Raw genomic sequence first — 14269 nt, forward strand, 5'->3', positions numbered from 1 at the left:
TACGTAAATATTATGTGAATGATTTAAGTGGTTAAAAAAAATAATTTCAGGGGAAGTACACATGATGGAAGATTCCTTATTTAGTAACAGAGAGTATCAACTATTCTTTGAAAACTCTTATCAACTATGAAATGTATCAACAACTTTCATGCAATAGCTGCAACTATCCTCTTCACTTTGTCTCGTGTTGCATAAGATAGGGCATCACACCCCCGCTTTACACCTAACTAAACTGCTCATTGTGGCTTTCTTTAATGTTAGTGAGGCGTGATGGTGGGAACAACACCGCTGGTAAGATCACTTCCCAGAAGACTTGAACTCCCGTATGGATCTCGGCTTGAGTAAAATGAAGACGATGATGCTGACTTGCCAGAATATGTGGGAGTGGATTCTGTATAGATGGCATCAGTTTCTGGCATCATTTTGAGTATGGTTTGCAGTTCCCTGACCACATCTTGCATTGACGGCCGCTTGTCTTGCTTGTCATGGCAACAATCGAGTGCCAAAACCACAAATCTCTCCACACATTCAGATGGATAAGCACCCATTCTGTTGTCTATGATAGAGAACATAATGCCTGACTGATAAGCCATGTTTACCTGAAACCAAAGTACATATATCAGGATTAGCGCCGGTATATATCTCAATTCCCATTTTCCCGCCTTTTGCTGTTAAATCATAAACGAGAAGTTATTCAATCAAGATATGCTGTAATTGAAACTTTCACGTATCGCTGAATAAAGTTGTGACTGCTATGTTAATGAGAAGAGAGCCCAAGACCCCTGAAAGATGAGTCCATTTAAGTACCTCACGAACAATGTTTTTGCCATGTGTTATTGGCTGCATGCCAGTCAGGAGCTCCAAAAACACAATCCCGAGGCTATAGACATCACTCTTGTCCGTCAACTTATGGGTCAAAAAATATTCTGGATCAAGGTATCCCTGCATGTACAATGGCAATCAAGAGAGTTACTCAAATGAAGTAGATGAATGATGCTTCGTAGCATCTAATGATGGTAGACGAGTTGCATCCAAGGATTTGCTGGCGATTCTTATGATTCAGTTTCTATCTATCCAAAGGTATGAAACAAGTTACAAAGCTTAAATTTCTGGGCCATCGAGACATGACAAGTTTCTTGAACCGGATAGTTAGATATTGGGATAACAAATTATATTTGTTACTAGAAGTTATCAGCCCACAAACATGCTAACCTGAATGTTCAGTAAAGGTAACTTCAGGGTATACCACAAAGGTTTTTGGAATCTGTTAGTTATTACTTTAGCAATTTCTTCACTTTATTTATAAGTAGTCCTCTTGGCATATAGATAAGAGAACAAGATGGAAATTTTGCAAGTGAAACACCAGGATCAGAAAACCTCGCAGAATTCATTTTCTTCACATCAATAATAGCTTGCACATTCACTATGTCATCATGCATACTCTTTCCCTTATTCCCTAAGTGTTTCTGAGAAAGTGAGCATAATATGGAGTCAAACTTACTGGAGTTCCCCTTACTACTGTTGATACATGATTAGGAAGATTCCCTTCATCATCCAGCACAGGAGCAAGAAGTGAGAGTCCAAAGTCAGCAACTTTAGCATTAAGTACAGAGTCCAGGAGTATGTTAGTGGCCTTGATATCCCGGTGGAATACTGGAGGCTGTGCTTCGGTATGGAGGTAAAGGATTCCCTTAGCTGAACCCAACGCAATGCTTAACCTTGTACCAAATTTCAAAGTTCCCTTACCCTTATCTGCATAACACAGCATTCAAGATGTCAATTCTTAAACCGATGACTAACAGATAGTGTATTGAGAAGATCCTAAAACATTGAGTAAAAAACGAATGATACTGGAAACTATTTTATGTGCTACATGTACGATTGCTTGAGTTTACAGTCCATTTGTGAAATATGATGATCCATTATAAGTCCTTCGTAACAGGTTAACAACACGAGTTGCTCAGCTACGAACCTATTACTCAAAATCAGCAATTAGAGATACATGATTATATGATCTAAAAGTTAGTAAAACTATTGTAAACATTCTGTATAGAATATTATGGAGACATGAAATAGATTAAAGAGCTATAACATTAGAAGATTTTCCATACCAGAAAGCCAGTCCCGCAAGGTACCATTTGGCATGAACTCGTACACAAGCATCTGTTCATGAACCACAAACAACCAGGTGAATTTTTACAGTTTTGATGCTAAAAGAAAATCAAATCCCTTCACTTCCTTGAGCAAGGATTAGCACTATCAATTTCTAGAAGATGGTAGAGTCAACTCTCAGTTTATTTGCAATAGCAAGGCATGAGTTAGAAAAGCAAGCACATCTAATTGCTAGACTATGACCATAAGCCATCTAAAGTATAGCATCTCTATCCTGATTTTTTGTCAAACCAATGTGGACTCTTCGCAGATGGTAATGCTGTTGGTCTTTGTAAATTAAACAATAAGGGACAGAAAAGAACATCTTGCCTGTTTTTCAAAGTCTGATTTACTATGCCAAAGGAAAGACATCTTGTAAGTATTACTCAGGAAGAATGAAACGGAATAAGACAAAAGGTCCTTTCCAAGAACCTTGGATGCTTTCTTCTAAGAAAAAAAGTAAAAATAAGAATGAAATAAAACTTTTCTGCTTGGATATATATTTGCATGGCTGAACAACCATAAAAGTCTAGTTCTTAGAACAGAACAACAAATAAGGCTTTCTGTTTGATCTTTGAAGAAAAAGGTCACAAAAACACTTGCAAAGTTGCAAACCAGAATGATCTAAAATGAGATTTAATGTCAGCACCATAATAATTACCTGCTCCTCTTCATCACAATATCCAACCAGTGAAACTAGATTTCTGTGATGCAACCTCGACAACAATTTAATCTCAGTCAAAAATTCTTTTTGGCCTTGTAATGATCCTTCTTCAGAACGCTTTATGGCCACAATTGAGTTATCAGAAAGAATGCCTCTATAAACCTTTCCATAACCTCCTCGACCAACTTGAGTTGAGCTGTTGAAGTTGTCAGTAGCCAGGGCCATTTCCTTAAAAGTGAAGCCTTTCACACCATCAATTTTCATGGATGCCTTGGATGCTGCAAACCAAAAAAAAATTCTCATGACACCTTTTCCAGGGATAGCCAGACATACAAACTATTAAATGAATCAATCACAGTAAGAAACTTACATAAATGTCTTCTTGACAGCTTTCTAAGGTTTCTAGCATATCTTCCTGCAATAAGAAATGTGAGAACTGAAGATATTGCAATGGCACAGGCAATAGCACCTAATATAATGGCTACCAAAACTCCTTTGCTGATACTCTTTCCTTTTCGGTCGAAGTGCACTGTTGGCAAAAGAAAAGTATATAATTATATGGCCACTCATTAGGAAACAAACATATTAATCAGAGGCAAACTAATGTAATAATCAAACAAAGGCATAAATTTCAGTGCCAATAGGAAATCTAGACCATATTGCCCAAGGCATGTAGCCTTACTGGCTGTCCACATCAAAGAGTTCACAGATTTGTATTGCATATGAGAGAAGAATATGCACTACCAATGGATGGGAACCATAGTTGGTGATAAAGCAGCAGTGGAACTTTTTACTTCATAAATTTTACAATTTTGAATACAAATGTGTCAAACTTAGATAAGTTAGCTTTAAATCGTCATACTTCCCTATTTTGGAGAGGCACGAACAATTTTCATGCAACTGCATTAAAGTCAGCAAGATGGAATTATCAACGAAGAAACAATTTTACCTTGTAAAAAATGGTAAAGTTTCTGACATGTCATGACATGTTACTTCAAATATAACTAAAAAGTTTAAGGCTTACGACATGCTAATTTACTTATAAAAAAGATGTGCATATTTTGCAAAGAAACTACTATGAAAAGAGGCCAATTATTTCCAGTACTTGCATTTGATGAAAGAAATAAATCAAGATGCCTAACTTGTTTCTCAAATACGTACTAATTCTTGGTGCACAAACAATACAAATATCCAAGTTTGGTAGACAATCAGAGCGCATAATCCAATTCAGTATCATTTGAAGAAGAATAAAAAAAGAAAACAAAGTCTAAAAAGAAGTAGAAACTTTGAATACATACTCCCTGCATAAGGTCCCACTAGAGTGAAGTTGAGAAGTTCATACGGTCCAAAGAAATCGTCACCAGGAAACTGCCATGATGTGAATATACCTCTTATTCGCCGAACCTCGGATACATTAAATGTGTTTGAGTGCATATTATTAGCTGGAGGAAAAAGATTTAAATGCATCCTTAGACGAGGGCCTTCTTCCCAGAAATAGGAATCGATTGCGAGTTGATAAGGGTTCAGGTTAAGAGAACTAGTCACATATAACTCAAATGGAAGAACATATGGATCAAAATAAGAGAAACTGGGGCTTTTAAGTCTATATCCAACTTTTACAGGGGAGGCACAAAAGCATGGTAGAGGTGAAGCTGGGACATATTCAAAGAAATTATCTATTGGGCATGCTTGAACGGGACATGTCATCGTAGATTTCCTTGACCTCTCAGCATTCCTATCTCCTCCAGCTTCAGACCCACAGAACTGGGTTATGTTGGCTATGTTTGCACTTTTACAAATAGGATTGCCTCCAAGCCTAAACAAAAACTGCTAAAATGATCAGAATATGACTGATGGAAATAATTTTTTCTTTTCAAAATAGTATTTCTCAACGCCATCATCATGTTGGTATTTTTGAGTTACTTCAGAAGATAAGAATAATCAAATCAAAGAATATAAATCAACATCTCTTAGTAACTTTCACCATCTCCAAATCCTGACAGCTAGTACCATTGGAAAACCAACCTGCAGGCTCCAATTCTGGACCCTGGATTTTGTATATGAAGCCTTCTATACAAAACCTGAGTGCATGGAGAGGAATGTTTCATTGTTGGTTTTGCAGATCTTAAACAAAAGCTGGAAGCACCAAATAGTAGGGTGGACATTGGAAGATGCAAGTCCATCTAATAGACAAATTTTAATACATCCATATATTTGACAAACTCAAGTGATTCTCTTATGATTTCTTCCGATGGTCTATAAGGTTACGACATATTTTTAATTGGCACACTTAATTACCTGTATCAGATAAGCAAGTGTATGAAACAGACCATTAAAAAGAAGGGCATACACTACTTCACAAAAATACTACCTTAAGGTGACATTATCTGGTGGATTCAATGCCCCTGAAATGGTCGAGAGTGAATTGTTCCTAAGATCACTGCGAACAGGACGATTAGTTAGTATTATTCCAATACTATAAAGTTTGCAGTGAGTCTTGTATACTGAAGTTCATGCTGAAAATTAATGATTTTAATTGCATTTCTTCTTTCAATGCTTACATTGTAGTGAAGGTCATGTTCTGCCAGATGTCAGTTGGCACAGAACCATTCAACAGATTATTTTCAAGTGACCTGCAGTATACAATCATTTAGAATATTATATTTTGTGTGCATAGGCTTCGCAAATGAGAGCGTCTAACTTGAACCATTAATCTTTTCAAGAATAAAAATAAGTAGAATAAGTAGATAGAATCTCACAGTCTCTGAAGAAAAGGAAGATTTGAAAAACTTCCAGGTATAGATCCACTAAGATGGTTCTCTGACAAATCACTGCAGTTGACAAGAATTTTCAAACACAAAAATACCTTCATCACAAACTAGTTAAGTCATCCATTGGTAGCGAAGTATAATAACTTCCAGTCTTCCACTTATAACATGGTTTTACAAACATAGAATATTACAAATGCAAATCTATACAACCTACAATTTGCTAATTTTCTTTCCCCTTTTCAACATGGTTTTACTTACATAGTTCTCATAGAATCAGAAAGTTTGGAAGGTATAGATCCACTAAGGTTGTTCTCACTCAGATCCCTGCAAGCCAAATTAGATAATGCAAGTACCATAAGTGCACGTAATGGAAAAATAGATATGGAAGTCAAATAAAATGGAATTGATAGAATGAGAATACTACCAAATGTAGAAACTACTTACAAATAGTATAGGTTTGGTATGCTGCTAAGATCAGGTATAGCACCATGCAAGCTACAATTTCTGAGACTTCTACCTTGTCAAAGAGGATTACAAATTAAAAAAACAGTAACATTAGCACTTTTTTTGTGTATATTTATGCAAAACAAGTTTGTCATTTGATTAATGTTTATATAAACACAAAAGCAAAGCCCTTAAGCATCCCAATCACAAGAGTAAAACATGAGTTCATGAATATGAAAAATTAGTTATTTTTTAAATTAGAAAACCTGCACAATCAGTATTCATGTCAGAGAATTCATATAGCAAGCACTAAGAGTGTGAAGATTCCTCCTCTGAATGTGAAACAGCTATGGAGGCTGGCATGGTTTTTTAAGACTTACAGTTTTGCTAATCTGGAAAGGTTGCCATAAGTAGCTGGAATTCCCGACCCGTTAAAGTTGTTGTTGTCGAGTTGACTGTAGGGAGGAAAATAAAGGAACGGTGAACAAAATTTACTCAAAGCAACACACACAGGGACTCAAACAAACACACAAAAACACAAACATGCTGTAGCTTTACTGAATTTTTACTAGGATCAATACCACCACTATTAAGAAAATCTAATCAGATGCATATACATGAAATATAAATATCACATTATAAGAGAAATGATTAAATGTGACAATGACCCAGGTAACATTCTAGACAATGTGAAAGGAGCACCTACATTATCCGCATCTCTGTCAACTTTGATAGTTCTGGTGGAAGATATCCAGATAAGTTATTATTATCCAAAAGCCTGCAGAGATTGTTTCACATGTTCTCAATCAAGGGAAACATTGCATATGGATCACAAAAATATGTATACAGTGGAACAAAAAGGGAAACCAATGCAATAATAACTCACAAGTGAAAGAGAGTTGATAGTTTGTAAAGCTCAGGTGGAATTTGACCACTGATTGAGTTGTTATTCAAGTGGCTGCAAGTATCACATGTAAGACAATTACATATGCAAATAGAAGCTAACCTCTTCACAACTTAAATAAGGATTTAGCTTGAAGTTACACTTACAGGTGTCTAACACTGCTCATGTTAGCAAATGATTTTGGTAGTGGTCCTGAAATGTTGTTCTGATCTACTTGAAGTCTATCTAGTTTTGATAAATAGCCTAACTCATCAGGTAAAGAGCCTGATAATTTGTTTCCATTCAAGAGCCTGCATTGATAATACATCACAAGAAATTAAATTAATTCCAAGCATGCTACTGGTTCAGATTCGTTTTTAAGATATCCGTTTCTATAAACAGTAACAGTGAGATTTGCTAACACCCTTTAATAGTATTGACTTCATTAAATTTTTGCATCACAGGTTTCATAAAATAACACGACCAGTTGGATAGTATTTTATCCTTTTTCAGAAAGGATAAAAGAAATAACAAACTTGCTTGAAACATCCTCTATATTTACGTACGAAAATTCTTTGAAGCTTCAGGACAAAAGACAGCTCAGATAGAAATTTAAGACACTTCTTGAATTTATAATTAATCAGTTCCTAAGGATAACCATGACAAGAAGCAGAACGAAAACAACCCACTTACAAAGTGAAATAACATGAAACCAACTTACAGGAGTTTCAAAGATGAAAGACTTCCTATCTCTCTTGGTATGCTGCCAGTCAATTCATTCCACATAAAATCCCTTTTAATATCACAACAGAAGAAAAGGGGTCTTAGAATCACCAGCTGAGGATTAGCAAGACATGTTCAGATTCTCGAAGTAAATTCCCCAGAAATATGATTAATATATATTGCAACTCACAATATTTTCAGTTGAGAAAGCTGGCCAAGCTCAGGTGCTAAAGATCCAGAAAGATTCATATTCATAAGCTGACTGCACCAAATCTAACAAACAGTAAGTATTTATATCCAAAGTTTTGGTTGTATTACTCATTATATTCTGTAAAACAAAGAAATTCATGACTTTATTCATCAAAACCAGAAGGAATAGAAATAATTAACAACAAAAAGAAAATGCATAGAACATACAGCTCTTGAACATGCAAGTAACCATCAGTCCCAGTTGAGTCAGAACAAAAAACACCAGTCCAATTGAAGGCACATGGATCTCCCTTGTTCCAATTACTGAGATGCTTCATAGGATCAATCAAACTGTTCTTGACTGCTAGCAATGCAGTAACTGCAAAAATGCACAATATTGAGAACATGAGACTAGAGCAGTAGTCAACCAGCTCTCCCTATCGTTACCAAAAAATTGTGAATCACAATGACACATTCAAAGAGGAAGTGTAATCGTTTGCAAGAAATTTATTTGCCTTATTTTTATTTTCTAATTGTTTGCTTATTCTCCAACTAGTTAAACATAATTTTAATTAACAGTTCAAAGCACAACGCATTTCTACCCTTCTAAAAACCTCAAAGAATACATATGATTGGACCCATTTTGTCTACGTAATCATTATATATCTATTCAAGTAAAAGTCAAGTTGAGAATTTGTGGGGGAAATTAAATTCACCTTCTGAGGGACTTGAAACTTGAGCAACCGTGAGTAGCACCAAGTAACAATATGACAGCACAAAAACACATTCACAAGTTCTCAGCTGCAACATCTTCGTGCCCTACGTAAGCACCAAACAAGCTAAAATAACTAAAAATTGCAAATTCATTTCCAGTTATCCCTTCAAATTACAAAGATAAATAGACAACAAGATACAATCTTTTCACCCAGATAAGCATCCCAGGGAAAGAGAAAAGGAAAGTCCAAAAAGATTCAAGCCAAGTTTGCAGATTTAATGTCCCCAAATATCCAGCGTACCAAACAAGGAAAATAGTCAAACCCCTTAACTTAGTAGCTAATAACGAACCAAGTACCCAGCCAGGAGTAAAAGTCTAAAAACATTCAAAATTCTCACTGGCAAAAGAAAAGGAAGAAGAAAGGAAGACCAAAAAGGGAGCTTACTGGAAAACAAGTCAAGTATGAATGGCCTCTAGTGGGATTGCTGTTGACATTCAAATTATAAGATAAGCTTTGAATCCTTAGAAGCACAGAATCAAAAGTTGTAGAATTCTGCAACACAGCAAGCAAAGCTTGATGGGGTGGAAAAATATAGCAAAAAGTCTTGTTGATGGGTAAGAATGATAATAAATGGATCCTAGTTTGGGCAATAGAAAACGATATATGTGTGAGATGGCATTGTCATCATGGTTGGTTCATCCATTTTAGCAGGCAAGAGAAGACAGTGACAACATGCAACCTTAACACGGTTTGCATTAGTGAACATGTCTTGTAAATCCGTTGCACGTTTTATTGCTTTAATTTATTAATAAAAATTTATTTATTTTTAATATTTATCAAATATTTCATTAATAAAAATAATATTTAATTAATAAGTTTTTAGGACAAAAAAAAAATTGCAATAGAAATTATAAAGTTGTTATAAGTATGAGATTTTTATTGCATTAAAGCATTGTTTTTAAATATTTATAATCAATGCTCTATTAAGACTGGATATTAATTAGAAAATATTTTATTTTTTCAAGTTTATTAAAATAATGAGGAACAAATCTTACAAATTAAAAAGTTGAATGAAAATGAAATTAAAAAAATATATTATTTCATAAATTATTTCAAATAAAATAAATAATAATCAAAATAATAGATATCAAATCTAACAAATAAAAAAATTAAAAGATGAAGAAATTAAAATAATATTAATTACCATTTCATAAATTATTTCAAATAAAATAAGTAACAATTAAAAGAATGAGAACTAAATTTGATTGATAAGAATTTTCAATTAAAAAATGATAAAGTAAAGGCAAATAACAATTATAAAAATGAAGACCAAAGTTAATATAAAAATTAAATTCTAAAGGTTGAAATTGAAAAAAAAAATATTCAAAACAAAATATATGTAGCAATTAAAAGTTTGAGAACCAAATTTGATATAATCAGCAAATAATATGATATTTTTAAATTTTTTACAAACTCTGAAAAGTGTTTTCTGTCCAAAATAGAAGGAAAACACTTTCCTGAAAATCAAGTCAATTTTTCTTTTACTGGAAATTGTTTTTCGTTGACCAACAAACATAGAAAAGTTTAGAAAGTGATTTCCAGAAAATCACTTTCCATCAAACAAGTGAGACCTTAAAACTAATATGCAAGTACTTTTCAGATAATATGTATATTAAACTAACTCATATAAAAATTTTATATGAAAAAATAATATGTATTTATAAAAAATCCCACGTAACTATCACGCATCATCGTACTAATAAAAAGAAAAAAAAAGACCCATTGACTATAATACATAATTGAGTATAAAAAATAACAATACCCATGTATTTATTTATTTATTGTAATAAAACATGGGGGGCTCTATCCATTTCCATGGTTTAATCTCTGATGGCGAGAGGCGTGGACTTTTTAGGCACAGCAGCCTCTAGGGCTGAGATAATGGAGAACGAGAAATATTTGACTCCTTCCTTGAACAAGAGAAAGGCCTCTACGAACAGGGGCTGGTTCTGCAGTCTTCGTTCTATTTTCTATAAAAAAAAATAAAAATAAAAATTTTAAAATCTAAAAACTAGACATTGACTTTTTAATTGTTAAAGGTGATTAAAAAATTATCTAGAAAATAACATATCATCCGCTTTTTTTTTTAAAAAAAAAGTAATGAAAAGGACGACATCGTCATCCTAACCTTAAATAAAAAATAAATTAAATTAATTAATTAAATATGCAAACCTACCCTTCCAAACCCAAACCAACATGAGCTTTTTCATGCATGGCTAAGCACGCAAGCGTAATTTGCCAGGCTCAGTAGTGCATGATCCCTTCTTTTCTTTTTTTTTTAAACTTCTCATTAATATCTAAATTTTAATTAATATGTTCTCTCTTATTTTTAATTTTTTTTTAAAAAAAATTTAAATAACAATTAATCTTTTAGCTGTTTTTCTAATTTAATGACCAAAGACAATTTATTATTTTGTCTTCAAATATTTTTCTCTTGTATTTTATATAAGTAAAATGTATTTTTATCATTTATAAAAATAAAAATCATTTGTTTTTAGAAACTAAAATTAACCTTTAAGATAAAATAAAAATAAAATATCTGGGGTAAAATATCTAGCAAACAGTTGTTCTTTGCTGTTGCCAAAATAGTCAATGTGAGAATTTTATTTTATTTAGCTGAACAAAAATAGCAACCTACTTCTATGTGAAATCGTGAATGTGATAATATTCCGATCATGGCTGACAAGGATCCCTCAACCACACCTTTCGCTTGCTTCTGAAAATTCATTACTTAATCAATAAAGGTCGTTTTCTCTCTGTTTTATATATATATATATATATATATATATATATAGAGAGAGAGAGAGAGAGAGAGAGAGAGAGAGAGAGCCCTCATTACATGCACTATTCAACCATGCATAACTTTTAGTTTTAGTTAAAACCAAGAAAGCTAAAACGACTGTTCACTCTTTTGTTTTTTATATCACTCCATATTGAAGTAGTTTAATGATGAAATTGTTTTTGCAAATAAATAAATAAAATTGTTATACGTGTGCAATTGAAGGCTTCTCCATCCTTTCATTTTCTTTGAAACAGTTCAAATAAGTTATGAAGCAGTTGGAGAAGTGTAATGGCTGAAGGGCATGCATAAGCGGGTGGGTGTTGCCCGTGCTATATGGATGGTGCATACAACCCTATAACAGAACCAAGAGTTATCTTTTGATGCATCTCGCCACCCCAGACACGTGTGCTGAGGAGGCCCACGGAAGAGCTCCGGAAGGGGGTTTTTCTCTCCCTCCCTCTCTCATCCTAGAAAATCATATTACCCATTAAAAAAAAAAGTGGGTCAAACATGATTTTTATACCCAAGTAACGTGGGTCTAGCATGTTTCCAGCCCCAAGTAAAAGTGGACTAGACACCTTTGCTAGACCCAAGCAAACTTGGGTCAGACACCTTTGATTATAAGATGTATTTTAATTATTTAACAGTGGGTGTGGAAACCACACCAAACTCAAACTATTTAGATCTGACAGGATTTCCAAACCCAAGTATCTTGTGTCTGGTATGGTTGCCAGACCCAAGTCACTTGGGTGTGGCACCATTACCAAACCCAAGGTCCTTGGCTCTTGGAGACCCAAGCGACTAGGGTCTGGCACCCCCTACGCCAGACTCAATTACCTCTCCATCCTTTTATTTTCTTCTATTATTTCTCTTTGGTCACTAAAGTTTTAAATTTTAAAACACCTATTTTGATGTTTTCAAAACTTTTCAGTTTGAAAAATAGCTAAGAAAGTCTTTACTAATACTATTTAAGAACTTATTCTTGCAAAGTATCTGTATTAGGGTGACGAAATCGTTTATCATAGTCGTCAAACCTTGGATCATTAGATTATCAGGTGTTCATGTTATTTTTTTATTAAAATAATATTTTTTTATTTTCAATATAACCACCCCAAATCCAAGAGTCATACGTTTGACAACCACGTCAGACCCTATCGGTTTGAGTCTAGCAAACACGTCAAAATCAATCGCCTTAGGTCACGCATGCAACGTGGGTCTGACATTTTTGCCAGACCTAAGTAAACATGAATACCCCCCATTATTATAGAAAATTACAAAAAAAAACTTATATTGATGAACAAAAATACTCGTATATGCAAAACTTTTTTTTTTTGGTGTGAGACCCAGGCACAGGTCCACACCATGGTCACCAGACCCAAGTCACTTGGGTCTGGCATGACCGCGAGACCAAATCTCTGGGTTTGAATTGGCGCGAGACCTAAGGCTTTTAAATCTGGCATGTTCGTCAGACCCAAGATTCTTGGATCTGGATTGGTGTCACACCCAAGTCCCTTGGGTCTGGTATGAGTGTCATTATCTGGGGTATTCATTAATTTGAGGCCCACACATGCATAACTTAGTTTTAGTTATATAAAAAAAACTAGCATTTGGAACCTGTTTAGTTGCGAGTAGGATAAAAAACATATAATTACATTAAACAAAATATAAATGTTATTATTTTTATTTGGATACGATGAAATATTTAAATGAAAATTAAAAATTCCATCAAATTAAATTAATCAATCATCATAAGTATTAATTAATAAATAAAAATTGGTGTGATTTGTTTGACCATACGAGCAAACATTAATCTAATTGCCCCTTCCAAATGGTGATGTAGTAAAAAAATAATTAATGTTGTCATTGTTTTAGTCTTACCTAACACTAGCTTAAATGTGAAATAAAAAACAACCAAAGGATTAAATAAATAAAAAAACTGAGGGAGTGAAATGAAAAGAGGACAACACACTGTATTAACCCTGGTTAGCACATGAAATTTACAAATCAAGCAATGGACATTACCATAATGAGTTAACCCGGTTGAATAATTTATCTTCTTTTTCATTCCTTTATTCTCTTTTCGGTTGGACCGACATTGAATTTTAATTGACAACAAATCAAATTAATTCTAGAAGTAAATTGAAGAGTTATATAAGAATCAAAGCTAAAATTTTAAAAATATATTATATTATATAGACCAGGTTAACTTTAATTAACTAATAAAATTTAGAACCCAAATCAAAACATGATCTCAATTAGGCATAATTTTTTTAAACATGATTTATCTTGCACCTAATAAAATATAAAAAGAATTAAAAAAAACAGCACAAAAGAGCCCAAGCACGCTAAGTCATTAAGCGTCTAGGCCTATTTATAAAAGAGCCCAGGCATATGAGCCTGATGGCCTGGGCCCGCTCACATGGGTCTTATATTTTTTGAATCTTTTTAACAGGTGAATGGCATGTTGTTCGCCCTTAATATTTTTTTTTTTTGAAAGTCAATCAACATGTCGCGTGTATGCTCAAATTTTGCCCACCACAATGCTACTTGAAAAATCAAGGCAGACCTATTTTTGCTAAAAAAATTCTCATTTTATAACCCATTTTAACAAAAAATAAAAATAAAACTCATAACCACCCTCATAACACTTAATTAGAAATCAATTTATCAATTTAAGAAACCCAAAAAACAGCCCTAAAACATGAAATCAATCGGGGGTAGATTTTCTTCCTCAATTTTGATCTATTATTTTAGTTAATATTGAGGTTTAAAATAACCACCTTTCAACTCCTTTCATCAAATGAAACCCGTAGACACTAATATTAACCAATTTAGTGGTCGGAATATTAAAAAACAACGATTTCTGTTTCTGCCGGAATCTAGCAA

General features: G+C 33.7%; 1 protein-coding gene across 2 annotated transcripts; it reads right to left on the reverse strand.

Moving 5' to 3' along the window:
* On the reverse strand, positions 1–9271 carry LOC133689100 (probable LRR receptor-like serine/threonine-protein kinase At1g06840). 2 transcript variants are annotated; one of them, XM_062108837.1, is made up of 21 exons: positions 8986–9271; positions 8542–8644; positions 8054–8204; positions 7827–7898; positions 7635–7706; positions 7081–7224; positions 6917–6988; positions 6737–6808; positions 6411–6485; positions 6031–6099; positions 5845–5910; positions 5575–5646; positions 5377–5448; positions 5187–5255; positions 4114–4631; positions 3186–3344; positions 2813–3093; positions 2112–2163; positions 1502–1752; positions 808–942; positions 1–599 (listed from the first exon to the last, which is right to left on the reverse strand). In XM_062108837.1, exons 2-21 carry the CDS (start codon positions 8633–8635, stop codon positions 258–260), a joined length of 2838 nt encoding a protein of 945 aa, XP_061964821.1. In that variant the 5' UTR covers positions 8636–8644; positions 8986–9271; the 3' UTR covers positions 1–257. The 2 variants fall into 2 exon arrangements, with proteins under 2 accessions (XP_061964821.1, XP_061964822.1); XM_062108838.1 differs by lacking the exon at positions 8542–8644.
* Positions 9272–14269: the final 4998 nt, after the last annotated feature.

The sequence above is a fragment of the Populus nigra genome, chromosome 3 (assembly GCF_951802175.1).
Source record: "Populus nigra chromosome 3, ddPopNigr1.1, whole genome shotgun sequence".
Taxonomy (NCBI): domain Eukaryota; kingdom Viridiplantae; phylum Streptophyta; class Magnoliopsida; order Malpighiales; family Salicaceae; genus Populus; species Populus nigra.